This window comes from Somniosus microcephalus, chromosome 6 (assembly GCF_052327205.1).
Source record: "Somniosus microcephalus isolate GS21.2 chromosome 6, FLI_Smic_1.0, whole genome shotgun sequence".
Taxonomy (NCBI): domain Eukaryota; kingdom Metazoa; phylum Chordata; class Chondrichthyes; order Squaliformes; family Somniosidae; genus Somniosus; species Somniosus microcephalus.
The window spans coordinates 271052935-271080223 of record NC_140992.1 but is presented as its reverse complement, the minus strand read 5'-3'; the positions used below and the strand labels follow the sequence as shown (position 1 = coordinate 271080223).

The 27289-nt window shown below is 46.0% G+C and overlaps 1 protein-coding gene across 1 annotated transcript in view; it reads left to right on the top strand.

Moving 5' to 3' along the window:
* The window catches only part of LOC147116724 (cadherin-8-like), a 265237-nt gene that overhangs the window by 67509 nt on the left and 170439 nt on the right, over positions 1-27289 (top strand). The window contains exon 3 of the mRNA XM_085991845.1: positions 7406-7700. Within this exon, the coding sequence (XP_085847971.1) occupies positions 7406-7700 (295 nt within the window). The remainder of the gene's footprint in view (positions 1-7405; positions 7701-27289) is intronic.

Below are 27289 nucleotides of genomic sequence, written 5' to 3'. Positions count from 1 at the left end.
GGAAGCCTGGGGGCTTAGCATGGATACACATGGACTGATATTTTCTGACTGATTCCTGAGGCTGACGCTGTGTGATTAATGCCAAAGGTTATCAGCAGTTGAGCCATTCTATTTCACCCATGGTTCATATCAATAGATATTAAAACATTTAATCATATTTCATCAACAGCCAACATTACTTCAGTCAACATGGATGATTGAATATGTCTGAGACAGCTTTTAATAAAATCAAACCGTGATAATTTAGGTTTTTTTCTCCTAGTTTATGTGGGCATATGCTTTCACAATGAGGTTAAGGTGAAAATAATGAATAAATAAGAATGGCCTTTTGATGCACTTTATGCTGCATCACAAGAGGTAATTTGATCTTCTAAATGTGCCAGTAGAAGTCATAACAGGCTTATTGCGTTGTTGCATACTCTAACTTATTCCTTTCTGACTGAAAGAAAGAAAAGACTTGTATTTCTATAGCGCCTTTCATGACCTCAGGACACCCTAAAGCGCTTCACAACCAATGAAGTACTTTTGAAGTGTAGTCATTGTGGTAATGTAGGAAATGCGGCAGCCAATTTGCGCACAGCAAGCTCCCACAAACTGTGATAATGACCAGGTTAACTGTTTTAGCGATGTTGGTGATGACCAATTTTACTTTAGAACCCTACTGAGAAGGGGCAAATGGAGTTCTGGTCTTTCTAGTCTTACTTAATTACAGCACCCCAACACGGGAGAAGCTTGTGGCATAGGAGATGGGTGCCCAAACTGTTCTCGTTCAGGGTTCAGAGCAGAGAATCATTGGGACCAAGAAAGCACCCTTGATGATGGAAGATGGGAACCAAATTGATCCTCTGGGACAGACTTGGTAATCCCAAATACTTGAGCCAGATAGCTCCACGGTACTCTAGAGAGATAGATCATTGACCAGCCTGCCTGGCTCATGATAGCATCTCGAGAGGTAGACCTTTCAGTGGGGGCTGACATATGTACACTCAGCTCTAGTCAATCCTGCAAACCAGTGGGTGAGGTGGTCCTAGCTGGAAAGACAGTGGGCAGCTTACTTATGGTCTGTACTGGTTAGGTGATTAAACTCCTGCAGTATTCCTATGCACACTTTGGCATGCTGAAACGTTGATTCAACCAACCTGTGAATAGACTAGGTGTTCCCCTTTTGGAAGTGCGTACTCCAGATCAGGCAAAGGAAACGCTGTTTATGTAGATATGTTAGTAGATTGGTTTGAATAGTTTTAGGAATGTTGTTTGGTTTTCATTAGTGCCAGTTGTGGCTCAGTTGGTAGCACCCTTGCCTCTGGGTCAAAAGGTTGTGGGTTTAAGTCCCACTCCAAAAACATAAAAATCTAGGCTGACTCTCCAGTGCAGTACTGAGGGAGCGCTGCACCGTCGGAGGTGCCGTCTTTCAGATGAAATGATAAACCGAGGCCCCGTCTGCCCTCTCAAGTGGATGCAAAAGATCCCATGGCGCTATTTCGAAGAAGAGCATTGGAGGTGTCCTGGCCAATAGTTATCCCTTATTCACCATCGCTAAAACAGATTATCTGGTCATTAACACATTGCTGTTTGTGCAAGCTTGTTGTGTGCAAATTGGCTGACATATTTCCTACATTATAACAATGACTACATTTCAAAAAGTACTTAATTGGCTGTAAAGCTCTTTGTTATGTCGGTGGCTGTGAAAGGTGCTATATAAATGTAAGTCTTCCTTTTTTTTATGTGTCAGAAAAAAATCTTTCCTAGGATCTCAAAAATATGGAACTCTTTACCTCCCTACATCTTTCTTTCCTTTTACATTTTACAGGCTTTTAAAATCCAGGCAAGCTTTCATGAATCACTGCTCCCTGATCATAGAATCATAGAATCATAGAAAGGTTACAGCACAGAGGAGGCCATTTGGCCCGTCGAGCCCGTGCCGGCTCTCTGTAAGAGCACTTCAGCTAGTCCCACTCCCCCGCCCTTTCCCCGTAGCCCTGCAAATTTTTTTCCTTCAGATAATTAGCCAATTCCTTTTTGAAAACCATGATTGAATCTGCCTCCAGCACCCTTTCAGGCAGTGCATTCCAGATCCTAACCACTCACTGCATAAAAGTTTTTCATCATGTTGCCTTTGGTTCTTCTGCCAATCACCTTAAATCTGTGTCCACTGGTTCTCGACCCTTCCACCAATGGGAACAGTTTCTATCTACTCTGTCTAGATCCCTCTTGATTTTGAACACCTCTATCAAATCTCCTTTCAACCTTCTCTGCTCTAAGGAGAACAATCCCAGCATCTCCAGTCTATCCACGTAACTGAAGTCCCCCATCTCTGGAACCATTCTTGTCAATCTTTTCTGTACCCTCTCTAATGCCTACACATCCTTCCTAAAGTGTGGTGCCCAGAATTGCACACAATACTCTTCTATTCTTTTCAATCTCGGATGTGTCTTTAACTATGAGCCTTGACTGTTGACCTATCTTTCTCAGTAAATAATTCTGAAGGATTCCAATGGACCAAACCATTTCCCATTCAGTCCCACCTTATAGAATTCCAATGGACCAAATCCCTTCCCATTGTCTCCCACCTTATACAGTTCCAGAACCAAAGCCCTTCCCATTCATTCTCACCTAATAGAATTCCAGTGGAACAAATCCCTTCCCATTCACTCTCACAGCAGTACACCAAACCATTTTCCATACATTGCCACCACATGACACTCCTGGTCTAAGCTTAATGCTTATGTACAAAGCTCTGATCCAGGTGTAACAGGTTCCTGAGTCTCCATCTTCTACAGACAGTCCATTGCCACTCTAGACCCGGGCACTATGCATTATGTAAGAATAACCGCCTTTTGTGTAGAATAATTTGTTTTGCCCGGTGCTTTCTCTTTATGAGTTGTTGAATTTATGGTTAATTCACAGCTATGGCAAAGATTTTCCAATTGGCTCTTCTTAGTTGTGTTTTTATAGAATTTCTGGTCCAAATGAAACTGCTTGGCAAAATACTTATTTAATATTTTAGTGTTTATTAGGATTCAACAGACATGGAATAAGCAGGGAAGCTAGTGTTGAGACAATTGATTGCTGACACCTTTCATCAATATTTATAATTATTTTCTTTTTAACATATTCACACACCAGAGACTTGAGCACAAAATCCAGGCTGACTCTCTGGCCCAGTGCAGTACTGAGGGAGTGCTGCACTGTTGGAGGAGCCGCCTTTCAGATGAGACGTTAAACCAAGGCCCCATCTGTCCTCTCAGTTGGACGTAAAGGATCCCATGGCACTATTTCGCATCGAGCCTGTTCCGCCATTCAGTGAGATCATGACTGATCTGCGACCTAATTCCATATACCCGCCTTTGGCCCATCTCCCTTAATACCTTTGGTTAACAAAAATCTATCTATCTCAGATTTAAAATTAACAATTGAGGAAGTATAAATTGCCGTTTGCAGAAGAGAGTTCCAAACTTCTACCGCCCTTTGTGTGTAGAAGTGTTTCCTAACTTCACTGCTGAAAGGTCTGGCTCTAATTTTTAAACTATGTCTCCTAGTCCTAGACTCCCCAACCTGCGGAAAAAAATGGCCCAAAATTTGCGGTCGGAGGCTTCCCGCGGGCGGATGCCTCCGACCTGTAAAAATCTACAAATTTACCCGATGGCCCGGGAGGTATGGAGACTTGCGATCCTGGACTTCTCTGGGTACGCGTGGGCAGGGGCGCATGCGGTTCGCAAGCGCCCCTGGGATCACGTGGGCTGGCCCAACCAATAAAAGAAGGGATTCCCCATTCATACTTATGGGAGCCTGCTCCGCCATTCAATAAGATCATGGCTGATCTTCTACCTCATCTCCACTTTCCCGCCCGATCCCCATATCCCCTGATTCCCTTAATATTCAAATTAGCATGAATGGGGATCACTTAAAAAATACACGAACACATGAAATAAATAAAAACAATACATATTTAAAATTAATTAAAACGGCATTTAATTAAATATTTGAAACAAATTAATTTTTTTTGGAATAAAAATGTACTTTAACATGGCTAAAAATAACCCTTATTGGACAGGGTTTTTAATGTATAAATGAGTCATCAAATTTTATTTTTCTATTTTTAAAAACTCTTACGCTGGTAAAAGCCGGCCTTACTCCTGCCTTTACCAGGTGTAACAATTCCACAGGCATTCAGCGGGCGGAAGTTGTGCGAACAGTGCAACTCTCCACCCGTGGAGGCCGTTCTCCCGGGGATGCGGAGGATCTGTCACGAAGGTTCTTGACAGATCGCAAGTGCCGGGTTTCAGCGCGTGCGCTTCGCGCGCCTAAACCCGGAACTTGCGCGACCCCTACGGGCACGCACACACCTCGTACGCAAAATCCGGCCCATTTTCTCTCTATCCACCCCATCAGTTCCCGTTAATATCTTGGAAACTTCGATCAGATCACCCCTTAACCTTCTAAATTCTAAGGAATACAACCCTAGTTTGTGTAATCTCTCCTCGTAATTTAACCCTTGGAGTCTGGGTATCAATGGGTCTCCTCTCCCCCATTCTCCTCTTCACTGTGCCTGGGAACTAAGAGCTCCCCAGGTGGAATAAAGAGAAGGATCGGCATTATAGGAGCACTTTCACCATCAAGAAGAAACATAGAAGATAGGAGCAGGAGGAGGCCATTCGGCCCCTCGAGCCTGTTCCGCCATTTAATGAGATCATGGCTGATCATCCAAACTCTGTACCCTGTCCCTGCTTTCTCCCCATATCCCTTGATCCCTTTAGCCTTAAGAAGTTCCACCACCACCTTCACCAAGGCAACGAGGGATGGGCAATAAATGCCGGCCTTGCCAGTGATGCCCACATCCCTGTGAATGAATTTTAAAAAAACTTTGGTAGTAGTGGGTGCTACCGTGTTATAGGACTGTCCATTCACTTCTCGTATCTGGGTTAAAATCAAACACACATGGAAGGGATAATTGTCTCCTTTCACTCCTGTGCTAGCTCGGTAGATAAATGTACATCTGAACGTATTGAAATATCAGGGTAGGAGGGAAGAAAATTGATTTAAAAACAAGTCTACTCTCTCTGATAGCTGTTTTAGAGCCTTGAAAAAAACTACGCATGAAGCATCTCAGTGCAATTCTCAGCATGCCTATATCGCCACATGATCAATATGCTCTCAAAATTGACACAATTGGCACTAATTTGTTGGCAATCTCTCTTAAATGAAGGACAGACAGATTGGAGGCTGGAAATGTCAGTCATGCAACAAAGCCTGTCCTTCTAAGACTAAATTGAGGTGAATCATCAGCGTGAAACCTCTGGATTAATACGGGCCCAGCTCTAGTTATCTTGGAAGTAGCTGAGAATGCCGAATAGCAAAAATAATCTCTCCTTATAACACTGTCGTACCACAAAAAATGTTGCCTTTGGCGGCTCGTGTCAGCTGTGGCTCAGCGGGTAGCACTCTCGCTTCTGAGTTGTGACGGTTGTGGGTTTCAAGTCCCACTCCAGAGACTTGAGTGTAAAATCTAGGCTGGCACTGCAGTGCAGTGCTGAGGGAGTGCTGCATTGTTAGAGGTGCCGTCGTCCGGATGAGACTTTAAATCGAGGCCCAGTCTGCCCTCTCAAGGGGACGTAAAAGATCCCACGGCACTATTTTGAAGAACAGCATGGGGAGATACCCCCTGGTGTCCTGGCCAATATTTATCCCTCAATCAACATAACAAAAACAAATTATCGGATCATTATCACATTGCTGTTTGTGGGAGCTTGCTGTGCACAATTGGCTTCCACTTTTCCTACATTACAACAGTGACTACACTTCAAAAAGTACTTCATTGGTTGTAAAGCGCTTTGGGACGTCCTGAGGTTGTGAAAGGCGCTACATAAATGCAAGTTCTTTCTTTCGTTCATTGGCTCGTTTGGTAGCACACTCGCCTCTGAGGCAGAAGGTTGAGGGTTCATATCCCACTCCTTGAGCACAACATCTGCGCTGACACTCCAGGGCAGTACTGAGGGACTGCTGCACTGCCAGGGATAGGCAGTGAATGCTGGCCTTGCCAGCTATTGAGTCAGTAATGGGCAGCTCAGTGTTTTAGGGTATCTCACATCTTCTAACTGCTCTGGTAAAGGGAACAATTTGCATCACAATTGAAGTTTATTTCTCTATCGAGGAGCCTAGTGAATATGGTATGGGGCGGGCAACCCTTGGGTTTAAATCTCACCAAGGCCAGTTGTGAAGATGAATTCAATAAATCTGGAAATTTATGGATTATCATCATGAAAAACGGAAAATAAAAGCTGCTGGATTACGGGAATCAATCTAAGGTGTAACTCCAGTCTCACACCACATAGTTACCTACTCTTGCCCTCTGAAGAGGCCCAGCACATTACTCAGTTGCAGAGAAATAAGAACAGAAGAAATAGGAGCAGGTGTAGACCATACGGCCCCCCGAGCCTGCTCCGCCATTCAAAAAGATCACAGCTGATCTTCTACCTCCACTCTTTCCCACCCTATCCCCACAATATCTTGATTCCAATAGTACCCAAAATTCTATCGCTCTCAGCCTTGAATATACTCATCGACCAAGCATCCACAGCCCTCTGGGGTAGAGAATTCCAAAGATTCACAACTCTCCAAGTGAAGAAATTTCTCCTCATCTCAGCTCTAAATGGCCAACCCCTTATCCTGAGACTATGACCCCTGGTTCTAGACTCTCCAGCCAGCAGAACAGCCTCTCAGCATCTACCCTGTCAAGCCCTCTAAGAATTCTATACATTTCAATGAGATCACCTCTCATTCTTCTAAACCCCAGAGAATACAAGCCTAGTCTACTCAATATCTCCTCATAGGACAGCCCTCTCATCCCAGGAATCAATCTGGTGAGCCCTCGTTGTGTCCCCTCTAAGGCAAATATGTCCTTCCTCAGGCAAGGAGACCAAAACTGTACACAGTGCTCCAGGTGTAATCTCACCAAAGCCCTGTATAATTGCAGCAAGACTTCTTTACTCTTATATTCCAACCTCCTCTCAATAAAGGCTAACATACCATTTGCCTTCCTAATTGCTTGCTGTACCTGCATGTTAACTTTCCGTGATTCGTGTACAAGGACCATCAAATCCCTCTGAATACCAATCGGTTGAAGAAGAAGGTCCACCACAACCTTCTCAAGGGCAACCTGTGATCGGCAACAAATGCTGGCCTTGCCAGCGACGTCCACATCCCGAGAATGGTATTATATGTACCATTGTCCTAATGCCTTAACCAGGATGGGACTGAGTGCCATAGGATGCACAGCAGGGCTTCCCTGTTAGAATCAATCACTTTAGTGTCGGAAACAGTGTAAGGAAGGGAGGAAGGAAATAACATCAATATATTAAGAAAATAACTATATCTTTTAACACTTATTTTCCGTTTCCCTTTCTAGTTGCACACAGATCTTGACCCAGCAAGTAGAAATATCAAGTACATCCTGTCGGGAGAGGGGGCAGGTACAATCTTCGTGATCAACGACAAGACAGGGGACATTCATGCTATGAAGAGACTTGACCGTGAGGAGAAGGCTGAGTATACACTAACCGCGCAGGCCATCGACCGGGAGACCGATAACCCTCTGGAACCCCCGTCAGAGTTCATCATCAAGGTTCAGGATATCAATGACAATGCACCGGAATTTCCAGAAGAACCTTATCACGCAACAGTGCCAGAGATGTCCTCTGTTGGTAAGTGTACCCATACTTCTCCAGTTCATGTCCAGCCAGATAAAAGCAGCTCTGGGTTTTATTTTTTCTTCCTAGGACATTAAATTGCTCTTAAATTATACCCTCCGTAAACTTGAGCTCATCCAAAAACTCTACTGCCCCGTATCCTAACTCGCAACAAGTCCCGTTCACCCATCACCCCTGTGCTCACTGCCCCGTATCCTAACTCGCAACAAGTCCCGTTCACCCATCACCCCTGTGCTCACTGCCCCGTATCCTAACTCGCAACAAGTCCCGTTCACCCATCACCCCCTGTGCTCACTGCCCCGTGTCCTAACTCACACCCAGTCCGTTCACCCATCACCCCTGTGCTCACTGCCCCGTATCCTAACTCGCAACAAGTCCCGTTCACCCATCACCCCTGTGCTCACTGCCCCGTAACCTAACTCGCAACAAGTCCCGTTCACCCATCACCCCTGTGCTCACTGCCCCGTATCCTAACTCGCAACAAGTCCCGTTCACCCATCACCCCTGTGCTCACTGCCCCGTATCCTAACTCGCAACAAGTCCCGTTCACCCATCACCCCTGTGCTCACTGCCCCGTATCCTAACTCGCAACAAGTCCCATTCACCCATCACCCCTGTGCTCGCTGACCTACATTGGCACTCGGTCCGGCAATGGTTCAATTTTAAAATTCCTGTCCTCGTTCTCAAATCCCTCCACGGCCTCACCTCCTCCCTATCTCTGTAACCTCCTCCAGCCCCCTACAACCCTCAGAGATCCCTGCACTCCTCCAATTCTTACTTCTTGCTCAACCCTGATTCCACATCGCTCCACCATTGGCAGCCATGCCTTCAGCTGCCAAGGGTCTATGCTCCGGAATTCCCTTCCTAAACCTGTCCGCCTCTCTACCTCTCTCTCTACTCCTTTAAGGCACTCCTCAAAACCTACCTCTTTGACCAAGCTTTTGGTCACCTGCCCTAATCTTCTTATGTGGCTCGGTGTCAAATTTTGTTTGATAGTCGTTCCTGTGAGGTGCCTTCGGACGGTTAACTACATTAAAGGCGCTATATAAATACACGTTGTTGTTGTTAAAGGGATGGTGTCATTGCATTGGGCAAGCCCGCTTTCTCCAGAAACAACCTTCTTTTACGCAATCATGTTGTGGAGGATGAGAAATTTATTCTGCAGCAAATGTTTAATGAGAGCTCAGTGTGAAGCTTGAGTTCTGATCTCTATTTTCTTTGTATCAAATGTTTAGTCATCAAAAGAATTAAATAGATTCATAGCAGCAGCCACAAGCTTTATCTTATCAAGAAATTTATTGCACTGTGGGAGATGCTGTCATCATAGTATTATAGAATCATAGACATTTACAGCGCAGAAGGAGGCCATTCAGCCCATCGTGTCCGTGCCGGCTGACAAAGAGCTGTCCAGCCTAATCCCACTTTCCAGCTCTCGGTCCGTAGTCCTGTAGGTGACGGTACTTCAAGTGAATATCCAAGTATTTTTAAATGTGATGAGGGTTTCTGCCTCTACCACCCTTTCAGGCAGTGAGTTCCAGACCCCCACCACATTCTGGGTGAAATAATTTCTCCTCAACTCCCCTCTAAACTTCTGACCAATTACTTTAAATCTGTGCCCCCTGGTTATTGACCTCTCTGCTAAGGGAACTAGGTCCTTCCTATCCATGCTATCTAGGTCCCTCATAATTTTATACACCTCAATTAGGTCTCCCCTCAGCCTCCTCTGTTCCAAAGCCTATTCAATCTTTCCTCATTGCTAAAATTCCCCAGCCCAGGCAACATCCTCGTAAATCTCCTCTGCACCCTCTCTAGTGCAATCACATCCTTCCTGTAGTGTGGTGACCAGAACTGCACGCAGTATTCTATCTGCGGCCTAACTGGTGTTTTATACAGTTCAAGCATAACCTCCCTGCTCTTATATTCTATGCCTCGGCTAATAAAGGCAAGTATCCCATATACCTTCTAAACCACATTATCTACCTGTCCTGCTACCTTCAGGGATCTGTGAACATGCACTCCAAGGTTCCACTGATCTTCTGCACTTCTCAGTGTCCTACCATTTATAGTGTATTCCCTTGCCTTGTTAGCCCTTCCCAAATGCATTACCTCACATTTCTCCAGATTGAATTCCATTTGCCGCTGTTCTGCCCACCTGACCAGTCCATTGATATCTTCCTACAGTCTGCAGCTTTCATCTTCATTATCAACCACATGGCCAATTTTTGGATAAGCTGGGGTTGTTTTCTTTGGAACAAAGGAGGCTGAGGGGAGACCTAATTGAGGTGTATAAAATTATGAGGGGCCTAAATAGAGTGGATAGGAAGGACGTATTTCCCTTTGGATGAGATGTTAATCCATGGCCCTATCTGTACTATTTCAAAGAACTTCAGGGATGTTCTACTCTTGGTGAGACCACATCTTGAGTATTGTGTGCAGTTTTGGTCGCCTTATCTAAGGAAGGATGTTCTTGCCATGGAAGGAGTTCAGCAAAGATTCACCAGACTGATACCTGGGATGGCAGGAATGACGTATGAGGAGAGATTGGGTCGATTGGGCTTGTATTCGCTGGAGTTTAGAAGAATGAGAGGGGATCTCATTGAAACTTATAAAATTCTGACAGGACTAGATAGACTAGATGCAGGAAGGATGTTCCCGATGGCGGGGGAGTCCAGAACTAGGGGTCACAATCTAAGGATAAGGGGTAAGCCATTTAGGACTGAGATGAGGAGGAATTTCTTCACCCAGAGAGTGGTGAACCTGTGGAATTCTCTACCACACAAGGTAGTTGAGGTCAATTCATTAAATATATTCAAGAAGGAGTTGCATATATTTCTTAAGGCTAAAGTGATCAAGGGGTATGGGGAGAAAGCAGGGACCGGGTACTGAATTTGGATGATCAGCCATGATCGCATTGAATGGCAGAGCAGGCTCGAGGGGCCGAATGGCCTACTCCTGCTCCTATCTTCTATGTTTTTATGTCTATGTTTCTATGTTACCCGGTGTCCTAGCCAATATTTATCCCTAAACCAACATCACTAAAACAGGTCATTATCTCATTGCTGTTTGTGGGAGCTTGCTGTGCACAAATTGGTTGCCACTTTTCCTACATTACAACAGTGACTACACTTCAAAAGTACTTCATTGGCTGTGATGCGTTTTGGAATGCCCTGAGGTTGTGAAAGATGTTGTATAAATACAAGTTCTTTCTTTCTTGAAAGGACTGAGGCATAAAGTACAGGACAGCACCAAAAAACAGGAGAGATGATGGGGTTGATCACCTGATAGGTCGTTATTTTGGCTAAAGGGTGAAAACAGGCGCTCAATGAGTGCTGTGCTAATAAGACACGCCTGTTTGAAAGTCTGGATTTAGCACAAAATTTTGATTACAAAATTGCTGATTACCATAATTTTAACTGCCTGCAGGCGCTAAACCAGAAACCTGCAGGTTTAACGCTCAAGCACGGATTAGACGCAATTTTCGTGGAGCAGTGTATGTGGGCTCCTCGCACTCACTGCCACTGAAGGTGTGGAGTCAGTGCCCTGGCTGGCACACGGCGGCACATTGCAGGAAGGCTCAGGGACCGAGGGAGAGGGTGCACAGGTTCTCGGACACGGCACTGGAGGTCCTGGTGGAGGAGGTCCGGAGGAGGAGGAGGGATGTCCTGAACCCGCAGAGGGGGGAAAGGAAGCTACCTCGCCCTCCTGTCCCTCTTTCCTGCAGCAGCTGGTGCTGCTCTGCCTGGCCTCATGTTCTCCTCCCATTCCTCGTCCAGACCAAGGTGGGTCCCTAGCAAGATGCCCATGACCGAGCACTCCCTTCCTCCTGGTGACTCCTATAAGAGATCCAATAAGGTGGGGTAGCACAGCATTTATAGGTGAAGTCCTCAGAGAATTTCTGGGATAAATGTTGCTCGAGTGTTGGTGAAGTCTTGACAAAGTGTCCCAGAAAGTCTCCCGATGTGTTACAGAGGTCCCCTTCACAGCTCCAGCACCAATGAACAAATGGTGATTAACCCTTTACATGGCGCTTGCAATCCTCATCAATGCTTTATTTCGCATAAACAGCTGGCCGCTGTTAGGAGAGAGCGTTCGTTGAAGCGCTAGCCACCAAAATGCCGTGCAGCCTCTTTAATGAGCGCAATCAGACATTTTAAGTGGCAGTCAGCCCCTTAACGGATCTCCGAGCGGCTGCTCCTAGCGCAGGCTTCAACTCCTTTACCAAGAGGGCGTCTTGCACTAAACTCAGGCCAAACCAGGGTTTCAGCTCAAGACCCCAACCTGGCCTACTCAGAGGACCTTTCGTGCCTGAATGCGCATATGGAAATCACAACCCCACAGAGTTTCCGTGACATCAAGCTCGGGATACAATAGCCCTGTCGGAAGAGAGGAGACCGAGGGAGGTGAGGTATTCCACATTTTTGAGGATGTGGAAAGGAATGTTAGAGAAGGAAGAATCCTGAGTGTGGGGGTGCGCGAAGCGGGAGGGGTGAAATTCAACTTTGGTAGGAGGTGTAAAGCAGGCAGTAATGGATCAGCCACCCGAATTTTCTTGCCATGGAATTCAAAGCTCATAGAAATATAGAAACATAGAAGATAGGAGCAGGAGTAGGCCATTCGGCCCCTCGAGCCTGCTCCGCCATTCAATGAGATCATGGCTGATCACCCAAATTCAGTACCCTGTCCCTGCTTTCTCCCCATATCCCTTGATCCCTTTAGCCTTAAGAAATATATCTAACTCCTTCTTGAATATATTTAATGAATTGGCCTCAACTGCCTTCTGTGGTAGAGAATTCCACAGGTTCACCACTCTCTGGGTGAAGAAATTCCTCCTCATCTCAGTCCTAAATGGCCTACCCCTTATCCTTAGACTGTGACCCCTGGTTCTGGACTCCCCTGCAATCGGGAACATCCTTCCTGCATCTAGTCTGTCTAGTCCTGTCAGAATTTTATAAGTTTCAATGAGTTCCCCTCTCATTCTTCTAAACTCTAGCGAAGATAAGTCTAATCGACCCAATCTCTCATACGTCATTCCTGCCATCCCAGGTATCAGTCTGGTGAATCTTCGCTGCACTCCCTCCATGACAAGAACATCCTTCCTCAGATACGGCGATCAAAACTGCACACAATACTCAAGGTGTGGTCTCACCAAGGCCCTGTACAGCTGCAGCAAGACATCCTTGTTCCTGTACTCGAACCCTCTCGCTACGAAGGCCAACATACCATTTGCCGCCTTCACCGCCTGCTGAACCTGCATGCCGTTGCACTTCCCCTTCTCACACAAAGCCTTATAACAGCAGCGAGAAGAGTCTTTCATGTCCTCGGTCTGGGTGGATTTGAAAGCATGTCTCAGAGGTGAAAATGCAGTCATAGTTTTACTCACTCGCCTTCCTGACCCATTCTAAGATACAAGCAAAAAAAATCATTATAATGGTCCTGGATTCCCGATCGGCGACTTCCTGCGGGCGGACGCCTCCGATCAGAAAAAAAATCTACGAACTTACCCGCTGGCTCCGTAGATCCTGAGGTTTCCGCTCCTGGGCCTCTCCTATTGGAAATGCGCGCAGAGGCTCACATGTCCCAGGGGCGCATGCGGTTCGCAAGCATCTCTGGGACCACGTGGGCCAGGCGAACCAATGGAAGAAGGGAATCCCCCTGCATACTTTTGGCAGGTCTGTACGGACAGAATTGTCAAAAGTATGAATGGGGATCACATTTAAAAACACACTAAAACATTAGATAATTTTTTTTTTAATTACATAATTAAAATGCCATTTAATTAAATATTTTAAACAAAAAGTTAATTTTTTACGGGGCTAAAAATAAACTTAGCATTTTTAAGAGTGTTTTTAATTTATAAATTAGTGATCAAATTTTATTTTTCTACTTTTTTAAAACACTTATGCTGGTAAATGCAGGCTTTACCCCCGCTTTTACCAGGCGTAAGAATTTGACAGGCTTTCAGCGGGCGGAAGTTCTGCAAATAGCGCAACTCTCCGCCCGCGGAGGCCCTTTATCCCGGTCAGGCGGATGATCTGTCAAGAGGACTGTCGACAGATCGCAAGTGCCGGGTTTCAGCGCATGCGCGTCGCATGGGCTGGAACCGGCACTGGCGCGGCACCTATGGGCGCGTACGCACCTCGTACGCACCCGTGGGGGTCGGAAAATCCGGCCCAATATGAAAACATTTTTTATGTTAAAATTATCGTGATCCCAATGAGTTCTGCTGTGACTACATCCTCCCACCAAAGGACTTGTTTAATCTAGTGCATGGCCCCTTTAAGGCTGAGCATCTTGCTGTAAATAATCATGTTGCTGTTGCTGTGGAGTCGGCCGTGCAACACTCGCAGTCTCTTTACTGTTTTAATTATCCGCTCAAACTCTCTCCTGCCAGCAGTGCCTTGGACTGGAAGTGGTCCTCTGGCTGTAAATATTGACTGTAATTTCGCTACCGTTGTACGAAACACTGGGAGCTGAAATAATGTTTTTTTAATCATTTCTAATCTTCCGCTAAAATGATCGCAGGCAGATGTTTCAGCCTGTGGATTTCCTCTTTTTCAAATGTTCACTGAAATGGCGACCCACAGCTCTTTGGCAAAGCCTTTCAGCAGTGCAGAAAGAAAATGATATTGCTCATGTACAGCTACATGATCTATAATAAACTACTGTAAATCTCTATTTCTTTCCTTCACTGTCTTTTACCCTCTTTCTCACTCGCTCCCTTTCTCGCATTTTTTTTCTTTCACGCCCTCTCTTTCGTTTTCTCTTCCTTTGGTTCCACCTTTGGTGGCCGTGCCTTCAGCCATCTCGGTGCCAAGATCCAGAATTACCTCTCTAAACCTCTCCACCTCTCTCTCCTCCTTTAAGACATGCCTTAAAACCTATCTCTGTGAACTCACCTGTCCTAATGTCTCCTTCTTTGGCTAAGTGTCAATTATTTTGTCTGATAACGTTCCTGTGAAGCTCTTTGGGACATTTTGCTACGTTACCGGCGTTGTATAAATGCAAGTTATTGTTGTTTCATTCCCGAATCTCTTTCTTTCCCTCTCTCTCTTTGCTTCTTTCTTTCTCGGTCCCTCTTCCCCTCGCTCTCACCCTGATCTTCCATTTTCTCTCCCTCCCTCTATCCCTTCTCTCTCCTCCACCGCCTTCTCTCTCTCTGCTGGCCTTTGCAACCCTTGACAGTTGGTGCCGATTGTAGTACAGGTAGAACGTCCCGAATCCGGCAACCTCGGGACCGAGGCTGAGCCGGTTTGGGGTTTTTTCCGGACTTCGTAACGTGTTTCTGATGTCCGAAGTCCAGAAACGCCCGAGCCCAGGTTGCGATATTTCAGGACATGGGACATCAGAAACACGTGCCGAAGTCCGGAAATGCCTGGGGCCCAGCTTCCGGTTTTTGGTAAACCTCCCTCAGGGTGTCCGGATTCCAGAACATTTTACGGATTCCGGACTCTGCCACCAATCGTCCCGGAGTCCGGATTCCGGAACAACCGGGATTCCGGAACTCCGGATTTGGGACGCTCAACCCGTACAAATAAAACTGACCCAAAGCTTGTTGCTGTTGCTTCACTGCAGTTGCTATTATATATTTGATGTGTGATGTATATACATGTGATGCTCTGCAACCAAAATCACAGAGGAAATCATCGACAAAGAAAACAGGAGAGAGGGCGGTTAGAACAGAACCTTCAGAAAGGGCGGCCCCCGAACAACACATTCTCTGTGACTTTTATGTGACTGGCGGATGTGAACAAATTAAAATCATTAAATTGTCAATATTTAATTACGATTCTACCCTTGCACAGGATACATTGTATGCTGCAAACCCTTGTAGGTTTGTGAATGCATAACACACAAAGCCCAGACCAATATTTATGCTGATGGGGAAGAAGAAAGGGCCGTGCATCCTTGAAAAGCAGTTTGCCTCCTTCTTTATTATATCAAACACTGTTAGTTCCAAGGAGACTATGAATACGCTGCGGTTTGTAGCTGAGGTTGTGGTGAATACAGTCCAGTCAATTGGTACCTACATTGATCCAGACTCAAAATAAAATGTAGATAGCTTCAGGGGATAAACATCCGGTTTCAAAACAAATGCACACGTGTCAGTATCACTTTCTCGGCTATTGTTGAAGTATTTGTTTTAGTCAAAAGTCTGGTTTTGACTGCGCTCCCCACATAAGAACATCGGAGCAGGAGGAGGCCTTTTTAGCCTCTCGAGCCTGCTCCGCCATTCAATGAGATCATGGCTGATCTGCGACCCAACTTCATATACTGTACCTGCCTTTGGCCCATAGCCCTTAATGACTTTGGTTAACAAAAATCTCAGATTTAAAATTAACATTTGACCCAGCATCAAATGCCATTTGCAGAAGAGAGTTCGGAACTGCTACCACCCTTTTGTGTAGAAGTGTTTCCTAATTTCACTCCTGAAAGGTCTGGCTCTAATTTTTAGACTATACCCCCTAGTCCTAGAATCCCCAACCAGCAGAAATAGTTTCTCTCTATCTACCCTATCTGTTCCCCTTAATATCTTGAAAACTTCGATCAGATCACTCCTTAACCGTCTAAATTCTAGGGAATAAAACCCTCGTAATTTAACACAAAACGAAAATACTGCAGATGCTGGAAATCTGAAATAAAAACAGGAAATGCTGGAGATACTCAGCCGGTCAGGCAGCATCTGTGAAGAGAGAAACAGAGTTAACGTTTCAGGTCGATGACCTTTCGTCAGAACTGGAAAAAGCAGGAAATGGAACAGATTTTTAAGCAAGTGTAGGGGCTGGGAAAGGGGGGAGGGGATGAAAGTAACTTAACCCTTGAAGTCCGGGTATCATTCTGGTAAACCTACGCTGCACTCCCTCCAAGGCCAATGTATCCTTCCTAAGGTGTGGTGCCCAGAACTGCTCACAGTGCTCCAGGTGTGGTCTAACCTGGGCTTTGTATAGCTATAGCACCATCACGTATTCTTCAGCCTTTCTCTCCGTTACCTCTGCTGGTCTGTGTTGAGTGAGCTGAGCTGAGCTCACTGAGGTTGCGATTGGAGCCGATACAATTGGCCTAAATGTCCTCGAGCTAGTGAGGTGAAAATCATCCACGGCGGCTACTCCTGAACACCAACAATGACCATGCCTGGGTCATGTACTTACCTGGACACCGGACAAAGGTAAAATTGGGCTTGGGCTGAACACAGGGTGGACTAGCCTGCTATCACTAAACAGTGCAGGTTCAAAATCATGACTCTCGGCCACGTAACAGGAGTTGTGGCCGCAGCCAAAATATACAGGCAGAGGATTCGAGTACAGGAGCAAGGAAGTCTTGCTGCAGCTGTACAGGGCCTTGGTGAGACCACACCTTGAGTATTGTGTGCACTTTCTTCCTTTCTGTCTTGCTGATTTCCCTCAGCAGCCAGTATGTCCTGAGCTCACAGGCCCGATTTGATCTGCTCCAATTTTCCGAGCGTATGGCCCAGCTAGGTTGGGGGAGAGGGGGGCGGGTGCGGGGAGAGGGAGGGGACACAAATACTGTGCCTGGAGATCCCCCCTCTCCCAGGTCTTTGACAGTGGTTCACGTAGGCAACGTGTGTCGTGCTTTCTGACGACAGGGACAGCCCACCTCAGGCGAGGCCATGAGAGTGAGAACATTAAATTGGAGATGTTGGGTGGGGGATCCAGGAGCCAGTGTAGGTCAGCAAGGTTATTAAAGCTGAGACCTCACCATCTGTACACAAGTAATTCCAGCAAGACTCACAGAATAGCAATCAGGAACAGCGACTGTGGCCAGTTGTGCACCTGCTGACCTGAGCCAGATCAGTTAACTCAGCACAAACAGAGGATTGAACCTACGACCTTCTATTCTTCATGGCTTAGCCACTGACTTGATTAACTTGCTAAACCATCGGTGTCAGCAGACATCTGCAGCCTTTTAAAATCTAAGCGTGGCGTCGTGCAATTATTATTTCTTGATTTACCTCACCCCGTCTTTGCTTTTCAACCTTGCTGGTGGCTCACACTGTTGCCTTTAACCCTTTGTGTGAGTACCTCATTAAAATGTTAAAACACCCTCTGCAAGAATCTGTACCTAGTTAGCAAAGTTCTTAAATACAAATCTAAGAAAGAACTTGCAGTTATACACCGCCTTTCATGACCTCCCACAGCGCTTTACAACCAATGAAGTAATTTTGAAGTGTAGCCACTGTTGTAATGTAGAAAATACGGCAGCCAATTTGTGGACAGCAAGGTCCCACAAAGAGCAATGTGACAATGACCAGATCATTTGTTTTAGGTGTTGGTTGAGGGATAAATATTGGCCAGGACACCAGGGATAACTCATCTGCTCTTCTTCAAAATAGTGCCATAGGATTTTTTACATCCACCTGAGAGAACAGGCGGGGCCTCGGTTTAATGACTCATCTGAAAGACGGCACCTCCGACAGTGCAGCACTCCCTCAGCACTGCACTGTAGTGTCAGCCTAGATTTTGTGCTCAAGTCTCTGAATGTGGAAGCTTGAACCCACGACCTTCTGACTCAGAGATGAGGGCACTACCACTGAGCCATGGCTGACACATGAATAGAGGGGTTCATGATCAAAAACCGAACATCCAAACAATACCTCACATCACCAGAAGTATTGCCAACTTGGCTCAGTTGGTAATACTCTCACCTGGGCATCAGAGGGCTCGAAGCCCCACTCTGGGACTTGAGCACGGAATCTAAACTGACCCTTCATTTAACATGCAGCATTCTTGTAACTGTTGACCATTGGGTAAACCCAAGACTGTGGTTGTGCTTAGGTAGATGTAAAAGATCCCTGGGCACTATTCAAAGTAGAACAGAGCAAATTTCCTGGTCAACCTTCCTCCCTCAATCAAAACCAGATTAGCTAGCCATTCATGTCAATGTTGTTTGTGGGATCTTGCTGTGCGCAAAATGGCTGCTGTGTTTCCTACATCACAACTTGGAAAGTACTTCATTGGCTTCATTGGCAATTCGGGGCATTCTGAGGTCATGAAAGACGCTATACAAATGCAAGTCTTTCTTCTCTTTCTTTGTTGTTCTCCCAGTTGTCTCCCTGCCCTCTCCTTAAGGCCTTGGTCCCTGCTGTTGCACAATTCCAGAGATAAAACGGTCAAGGCAATTCATTGTGATGCTTTTGTGAGATGCGACCATCTTCCTTTTAGGAAGCCACTGGCCGTCCCTCTTCTAATGAGGTGAATTTTCTCGGGACTTTTTCTGCTCTGCCCCGGCTGATTGGCGGAAGTTTGGTCGAGACCCTATTTAGGTACATAAACGGGCTTTCTGCCAAACCTCTTCTGAAGTCACGGTGGTAGAGTGGGAGAAGTCCTTAGGTAATTCACCCCCACCCCACCCCACCACCTCCGCCGTGTAATACCGAACATCACACAAACAGCCAACTATCTGATATCATGTGACAGTAAAATTACTCGCACATTCGGCCACCATTTCACAAATGCACAAATTCTAGAGCCATCTTTTGTCTCTTTACCTGTCCTATTACCACCTCGTCTCGTCTTGAATATCTCTTAATGGCTCTTCACCTCTCAGACCTTCCCCTTTGTTCTTTCATCCCCTCCCCCATTTCCCAGCCCCCAAACTGGCCTTTTAATCTGTTTCATTTCCTGCTTTTTTCTCAGTTCTGAAGAAGGGTTTCGACCCGAAACGTTGACTGTTTCTCTCTCCACGGATGCTGCCTGGCCTGCTGAGTTTTTCCAGCCTTTTCTGTTGTTATTTCAGATTTCCAGCATCCGCAGTATTTTGCTATCACACAATTTCTCAGTTTGTCTGAATGTGCCGTACTGAGAAGAAATGCTGCATGTTCTGAAATTCTAACCTTCTGAAGAGATGTTAAACCATGGCCTTGTTTCCAATAATACTAAAGAACCCACTATTCCAAAGACAGTTTCCTGGCCAGCATTCCTCCCTCATGTAGCGCTATCAGCAAACAGGGTTATTTATCTCATTGCAGTTTGTGAGATCTTGCTGTGCACAAAAATGGCTGCCACCTTGGAACAGCGGCTGCACTTCAAAGTAACTCATTGTACGTGAAGCATTTCCAAGAGGTGTGACGCCAAGGAAAAGAATGTAAGCATGCAACCTGGAGAATCGGCAGGATATTGAGTTAGTCAAGAATATACAAAGACAGCAAAGGCTGTGCCCCCAACACTCAATGGGACTGCCAGTGGTAGAAAAGACCTTATAATGTTAAGTGACCTATCTGCAACTCGTTCTCCTTTTAAGCAAGGCTCCGTGTCAAGAACACATCCTCACTTACACAATACAGATCTAGCTAAAAGCCTACTGCACAAGGAGAAGACCAAAAATTACAGACAGCAAAGCCAGCCAGGAACCTACAAATATAGAGCAACATATTTGGTGAAAGAATAATTTATAAAATGGGGCCTACCATGAATCTAAACAGCAACAACTTGCATTTATATAGCACGATTAATGTAGTAAAATGTCCCAGGGCGCTTCACAGAAGCGTTATCAAACAAAATGTGACATTGATCCACATAAGTAGATATTAGGACAGGTGACCAAAAGCTTGGCCAAAGAGGTAGGTTTTAAGGAGCGTCTTAAAGGAGGAGAGAGAAGTAGAGAGGCCGAGAGGTTTAGGGAGGGAATTCCAGAACTTAGGGCAGCTGAAGGCACGGCCGCCAATGGTGGAGCGATGGAAATTGGCAGTTCGCAAGAGGCCAGAATTAGAGGAGCGCAGAGATCTCGGAGGGCTGTAGGGCTGGAGGAGGTTACAGAGATAGGGAGGGGCTGAGGCCATGGAGAGATTTGAAAACTAGGATGAGAATTTTTAAATACCGATCCAGACAACTCTATAGGGTGCAAAGCTAGCTAGAAATCTGCAGCATACAGAATGAACCAGCTCAGAATGTAAGGTTCCCAGAGTAGCTTAACTGTAAATCTTATAGTGTGTGTATTGGAAGGTACTGCAGTATAGGATCTACTATTCTATTTTGATTTATAAGTCCATATCCCGAGGCACAAACTCTGAGATGGTGGGGTCACTTTGATCTACCTAAGTGGGTTAATTTAAAATTTGCAATGTACAAGGTAATGTTCGACTACAGATATTGTAGCTTCCACTAACATGAATATTTTTGTCCATTCCTGTTGCTATTGAAATGATCCCGTATATCAGATTACCCCCAATAAGCAAAACCACTGCTGCTACATTCAAGATACTGGGATTTAATTGACACCTGAGGAAAATTTCCCAAATGAAGGAATGTTCCTTCTCACCTAATGCTCATTAATTGGAATCAACAGCATTGAGGTCACCACACTTCAGTGCATACATCTCTCTTGCTCTTTCCTTTCACGCTTCCATTAACATGCTCTGAAGTGCAGTGTTAAGGATACGTTGACAACGGCGTATGCAGATTCATGGGCTAATTTTAATTTTCCTTCTTCGACGATGCTTCCTCTTGTAACTGAGGCACTGTGAGTTTGGTTTTCGTTAGAAACCAAGGTGGAGGGGGTCAATGCCCGTAGGGCAGGACATCAAAGCTGAAAGAGTCGAAGGAAAGCAATGAGGTCAATGGGAAAGTAGTGATCAAGCTTGGGTTTCAACAGCCCGAAGAGTGCGGGAGGAAAGGAGTCCTGAGAGTAGTTGAAGCCATGCGTTTAAGAAAAGTATCAACGTTTTATTAGCTAAATAAAACATGTTACGAGTTGCAGGAGCCAGTGCTGAGATCCACGAGTCTGCAGCTCAACCTGCGCACAAACACACACACGCAGGAGAGAGAGAGTCATGTGCAAGACATTTGACCATGATACATACAGCAAATGAGCGAGCCACGTCACAGCAAGAGGGAATGAGCTCAACAGCTTTGAGGTCCTGGGTAAGAATAAGTTAGAGCAGGAGATGGTGTGATAGTTTCAGCACAGTTTTTTTAAAATTCGTTCATGGGATGTGGGCATCGCTGGCAAAGCCAGCATTTATTGCCCATCCCTAATTGCCCTTGAGAAGATGGTGGTGAGCTGCCTTCTTGAACCGCTGCAGTCCGTGTGGTGAAGGTACTCCCACAGTGCTGTTAGAGAGGGAGTTCCAGGATTTTGACCCAGCGACAATGAAGGATCGGCGATATACTTCCAAGTCAGGATGGTGTGTGACTTGGAGGGGAACTTGGAGGTGGTGGTGTTCCCATACGCCTGCTGCCCTTGTCCTTCTAGGTGGTAGAGGTCGCGGATTTGGGAGGTGCTGCCGAAGAAGTCTTGGCGAGTTGCTGCAGTGCATCTTGTAGATGGTACACACTGCAGCCACAGTGTGCCGGTGGTGGAGGGAGTGAATGTTTAAGATGGTGGATGGGGTACCAATCAAGCGGGCTGCTTTGTCCTGGATGGTGTCGAGCCTCTTGAGTGTTGTTGAAGTTGCACTCATCCAGGCAATTGGAGGGTATTTCATCACACTCCTTACTTGTGCCTTGTAGATGGTAGAAAGGCTTTGGGGAGTCAGGAGGTGAGACACTCGCTGCAGAATATCTAGCCTCTGACCTGCTCTTGTTGCCACAGTATTTATGTGGCTGGTCCAGTTAACGTTCTGGTCAATGGTGACCCCAGGATATTGATGGAGGGGGATTCGGTGATGGTTATGCTGTTGAATGTCAAGGGGAGGTGGTTAGACTCTCGCTTGCTGGAGATGGCCATTGGCTGGCACTTGTGTGACGTGAATGTTACATGCCACTTATCAGCCCAAGCCTGAATGTCATCCAGGTCTTGTTGCATGCAGGCATGGACTGCTTCATTACCTGAGGAGTTGTGAATGGCACTGAACACCATGTAGTCATCAGCGAATATCCCCATTTCTGACCTTATGTTGGAGGGAAGATCATTGATGAAGCAGCTGAAGATGGTTGGGCCTAGGACACTGCCCTGAGGAACTCCTGCAGTGATGTCCTGGGGCTGTGATGATTGACCTTCAACCACCACAACCAGCTTCCTTTGTGCTAGGTATGACTTCAGCCAGTGGAAAGTTTTCCCCCCGATTCCTATTGACTTCAGTTTTACTGGGGCTCCTTGATGGCACAGTCGGCCAAATGCTGCCTTGATGTCAAGGGCAGTCACTCTCACCTCACCTCTGGAATTCAGCTACTTTGTCCATGTTTGGACCAAGGCTGTAATGAGGTCTGGAGCTGAGTGGTCCTGGCAGAACCCAAAACTGGGCATCAGTGAGCAGGTTATTGGTGAGTAAGTGCCGCTTGATCACACTGTCGATGAGACCTTCCCTCACTTTGCTGATGATTGAGAGTAGATTGATGGGACGGTAATTGGCCGGATTGGATTTGTCCTGCTTTTTGTGGACAGGACATACCTGGGCAGTTTTCCACATTGTCGGATAGATGCCAGTGTTGTAGCTGTACTGGAACAGCTTGGCTAGAAGCACGGCTAGTTCTGGAGCACAAGTCTTCAGCACGATAGCCAGGATGTTGTTGGGGCCCATAGCCTTTGTTGTATCCAGAGCGCTCAGCCGTTTCTTGATATCACATGGAGTGAATTGAACTGGCTGAAGACTGGCTTCTGAGATGGTGGGGACCTCAGGAGGTGGCCGATATGGATCATCCACTCGGCACTTCTGGCTGAAGATGGTTGCAAACGCTTCAGCCATGTATTTTGCACTCACGTGCTGGGCTCCACCATCCTTGAGGATGGGGATATTCATGGAGCCTCCTCCTCCCGTTAGTCTGGAGCTAAGAAGGAATAAGAATGTGTAGGCTGACCTTTTGTCATGCTCAGGGGAGTGCAAAGAGATTAGCCTCAACCAATAGTAGTTTTGAGACAATCGCTGACCTAAGGGACAACTAGCATTTTTTATATGCAATCCAGCAGTTGATGTGTTAGGGATGGGAAGAAGCCCATGTGGAGCATAAACACCGGTGTAGACCAGTTGGGCCGAATGGCCTGTTTCTGTGCTGTAAATTCTATGTAATTCTCTGACTCAAGCCAAAGCCTCATATCGTATTGTCTGTGACAGAACTTTTCTGCAATTCCTCACCAGTCTGAGAATAGAAGCGCACATGCTGGGGTGAGACAGAAGTAACTGCCAGAGTTTTATTTTCTGCCTATGCTTGGCTGCTCCCGTATTGTGAGATGGTTCGTCTGGTAGGGCAGCCAAAGGTTGAAAAAAAAACCATCTCAAAAAGATGTTGACAGATCTGAGGCACAGGCAGCCCTGAGACCTTGAACCTGCTATTTCAGAGCTGTGAAGATAGCACACTTGTGAAAGGTAACGCACTAAAGGAATTGGCAGTCGGCTTTCCTCATATACACAGATCATGGGCAGGATTTTCATTGTGCCGTGGAGTCGGGATTGGAGGCGTGCGGGCGTTTAAAATCCCGAAATCAGGGGTCCCGACCCCATCCCGCACCCAAACCCACCTCCATGCCAGTTTCAAAGGAGACGGGTACCCACCCCACACTGGGACCGGCCTCCCAAGGCGGGAAGGGAATTAGTGCCAATTAACTGCCTGTTAACAGGTACTTAACAGGCAGTTTTTAGCCTAATCCCTATTTTTAATGCTGAAGTGTGGGATTCCCGATGGCTCCAAACCACGGCAAGTTAGAGGAGGCGGGCCGTCAGGTTGAAGGACTTGGAGGGGTCGAGATGTCCGGTGTTCAGGTGAGTGATGTGTGCATGAGTGCAAAGGTAAATGTGTTTGGTGTGTCTAAAGTGATTAAAGAAGTGTAAATGACCTTTTCTTACCTTTTCATCCTTCCTTTAGGTTCGGGGAGTCCCTCATCTCACCGGCACAGAAAGCAGAATGGCTGCGAACTGTCAAAAGTGACAGCCTTCAGCTTTCTGTGCAGGAGAGATTTCTAACTGAGTCTGTGGAGAAGAACTCAGGTTAGAAGTAAGACTGTCAGTGTTTGACAGCTTCAAACAGCTGTGAAACGCTGATATTTCATCTGTCAAAAGCTCTTGACAGATGAAACTTCAGTCTGTGATGTCACCTGTTGCCGGGTGGCCCTTAATTGGCCCGCTGAGCCCGCTGGGTGGGCTCAACAAGGTCAATCAAGTTTAAATCGTGTGGATTGGCCACATCTCGATGGAGGCGGGACTACAACCCCGAAAGTTGTAGTCCCGCCTCCAACCCGACTCCTGAGTTAAATTCCTGCCCCATATGTTTAAATCACAATCGGGTCAACTTTCTTGGGGTCATCCATGCCTTTGTCCCCTTTAGGCCGGACTATTCCAACGCTCTCCCGGCCGGCCTCCCGTCTTCCACCCTGCATAAACTTGAGCTCATCCAAAACTCTGCTGCCCGTATTTTAAATCGCATCAAGTCCTGTGCACCCAACGCCAACGTTCCCGCTAAGCTGCGTGGCCAGGTGACCGCGCAGCTGTCTGGAGGTCCCGGGCGGCCCAGACCGGCTTTTCAAACGTGTTGGGCCACGCGGCCCTTCAAAAAGCGCTTCATTGTCAGCAAAGCGCTGTGGGACGTCCTGAGGTCGTGAAAGGCGCTGTAGAAATGCAAGATCTGTCTTTCTTTTCAGGAGGTGCCTTTAGCCTCTGAGTCGGGAGCTGAATCGACATCTTTGCACATTTTTCATGAATTTTGCTGAAAGATATTTGCAATAAATTTGCCTTAAGTTCATGGTGAAGATTTTCGTCTCTACAGCTTGCTGTGCGCTCTCGAGTGTGTGTGAGCAAGTGTACAGCATCAAATTAAAGATGAATAAGGAAAGGACTTGCATTTATATAGCGCCTTTCATGACCTCACAAAGGAAATCGGCTGCCGCGTTTCCCACATTACAACAGTGACTACACTTCAAAAGTACTTCATTGGCTGTAAAGCGCTTTGGGACATCCTGAGTTTGTGTAAGGCGCTATAGAAATGCAAGTTCTTTCTTCCTAGTGTGTTGAGCCTTGATTTCAACAAAGGGAGAAATGGTGCAATGGTGACAGGTGATGAGTTCAGTGCATTGAGCACCAATTATATTAGTGCATTAATGTGCACGGGCTGATATGTGATTTTTCTTCCTTCAGTGTGTTGGCACCAATGCACAATGCACAGGGATGAGCATTGATTGGAAGGATATGAACGCTGATGTATTGAATGACTTTACTGATGTCAGGATGTGTGCTCAACAGAAGCTGTGCCTGTTCATAACAAAAATGAAATTCTATAGAGTTGTTAGATCGGTACTAGCTGGAGTTTTAAAGCTCAATGATAGATAACGGCAGCAACAATAAGGTGAGTCATTATAGAGAGACATGTGGAAGAAGCAACTAAAATTCTAAAGTCGACGTTCGGTGTGAAAGAATCAGGCATGTGTTGGCCAATTTCAATATTGGCCCAGAAATTCGGGTCGGAGGCTTCCCGCAGGTGCAAGCTCCCGACCTGCACTTACCTAGCGCGCCGGCCGTTGTGCTGTGGGCCCACGTGGGATTCCGATCCTGGGCCTCCTCCAGCTGCTGGCGTGCAGTGCTTGCGTATCCCAGGGACGCAGTTAGTTTGAAGTGTCCCCTGGGATCACGTGGGTCATGGAGAGCCAATGGTAGCAGGGAAATGCCTATTCATAAAATTGACAGGGAAAGCTGTCAAAACTATAAACAAGCCCCAAAACATTACTAAAACTTCAAATAAATTTAAAAAAAATCACATTTGTAAAATAACTATTAATGACATAAAATAACTATTTTAAACAATAATTTAAATTTTTGAAAAAATTAATTACATTTTCTAATGGGGCTAAAAATAAACTTACCTTTCTTTAAAGTATTTAAAAATAATAAACCTGTGGAAAAACTGTTTTAATTTTAATTAATTCACCACTTACCTTGTTAAAAGCAGGCCTTGCGACTGCTTTTTAAAAGTGTAGCTCCTGGAGACTTACCCTCCCGGAGAAACCTGCAAAAAAAAACGTAAGTTCCAGGGGCACGTGTTCCACCTCTCAACCCCTTCCTTTAAGGGAACGGAAGTTCCGGTTTCCCGCGCATGCACGAAATCGGCACTTCTGTTGGGCCTACGTGTGAGTACCCAGCGCATACTCACCCGTGGAGACCCGAATTTCTGGGCCAGTGTTATCATCATTGGGCCAAAAATTCGGGTCGGGGGCTTCCCGCGGGTGCAAGCCCCCGATCTGCACTCACCCTGCGCGCTGACATCTGAAGCCCGGGCCTGCTTGCATTTCCTGTCACAGGCCCGGTTCAGATGTCGGCGCGATGTGCTTACCTGATCCAGTGGCGTAGTTAGTGCGATGTGCCGGCTGGGATCAGGTGAGCACTGTACAACCAATCAGGGGAGGGGAAGGTTCATTCATGAGTTTGAGAGTAAGAACTGTCAAACTCATGAAAACTACGGGGGCCCAAAACACTATTTAAACTTTAAATAAAAATTTAAAAAACATCCCAGTCATTAAATTAAGTATAAATAAGTTTAAAAAAATAATTTAAACAATTTTTTTTTTGAAAAAAATAAATTTTTAATAAAAAGGGTCTAAAACTAAACTTACCTTATTGTAGATTCTTTAAAATAATAAACCTGTGGAAATTTTTTTTCTAAATTACACTAAAACACCACTTAACTGTAGAAGTAAATACTTACGTGTGC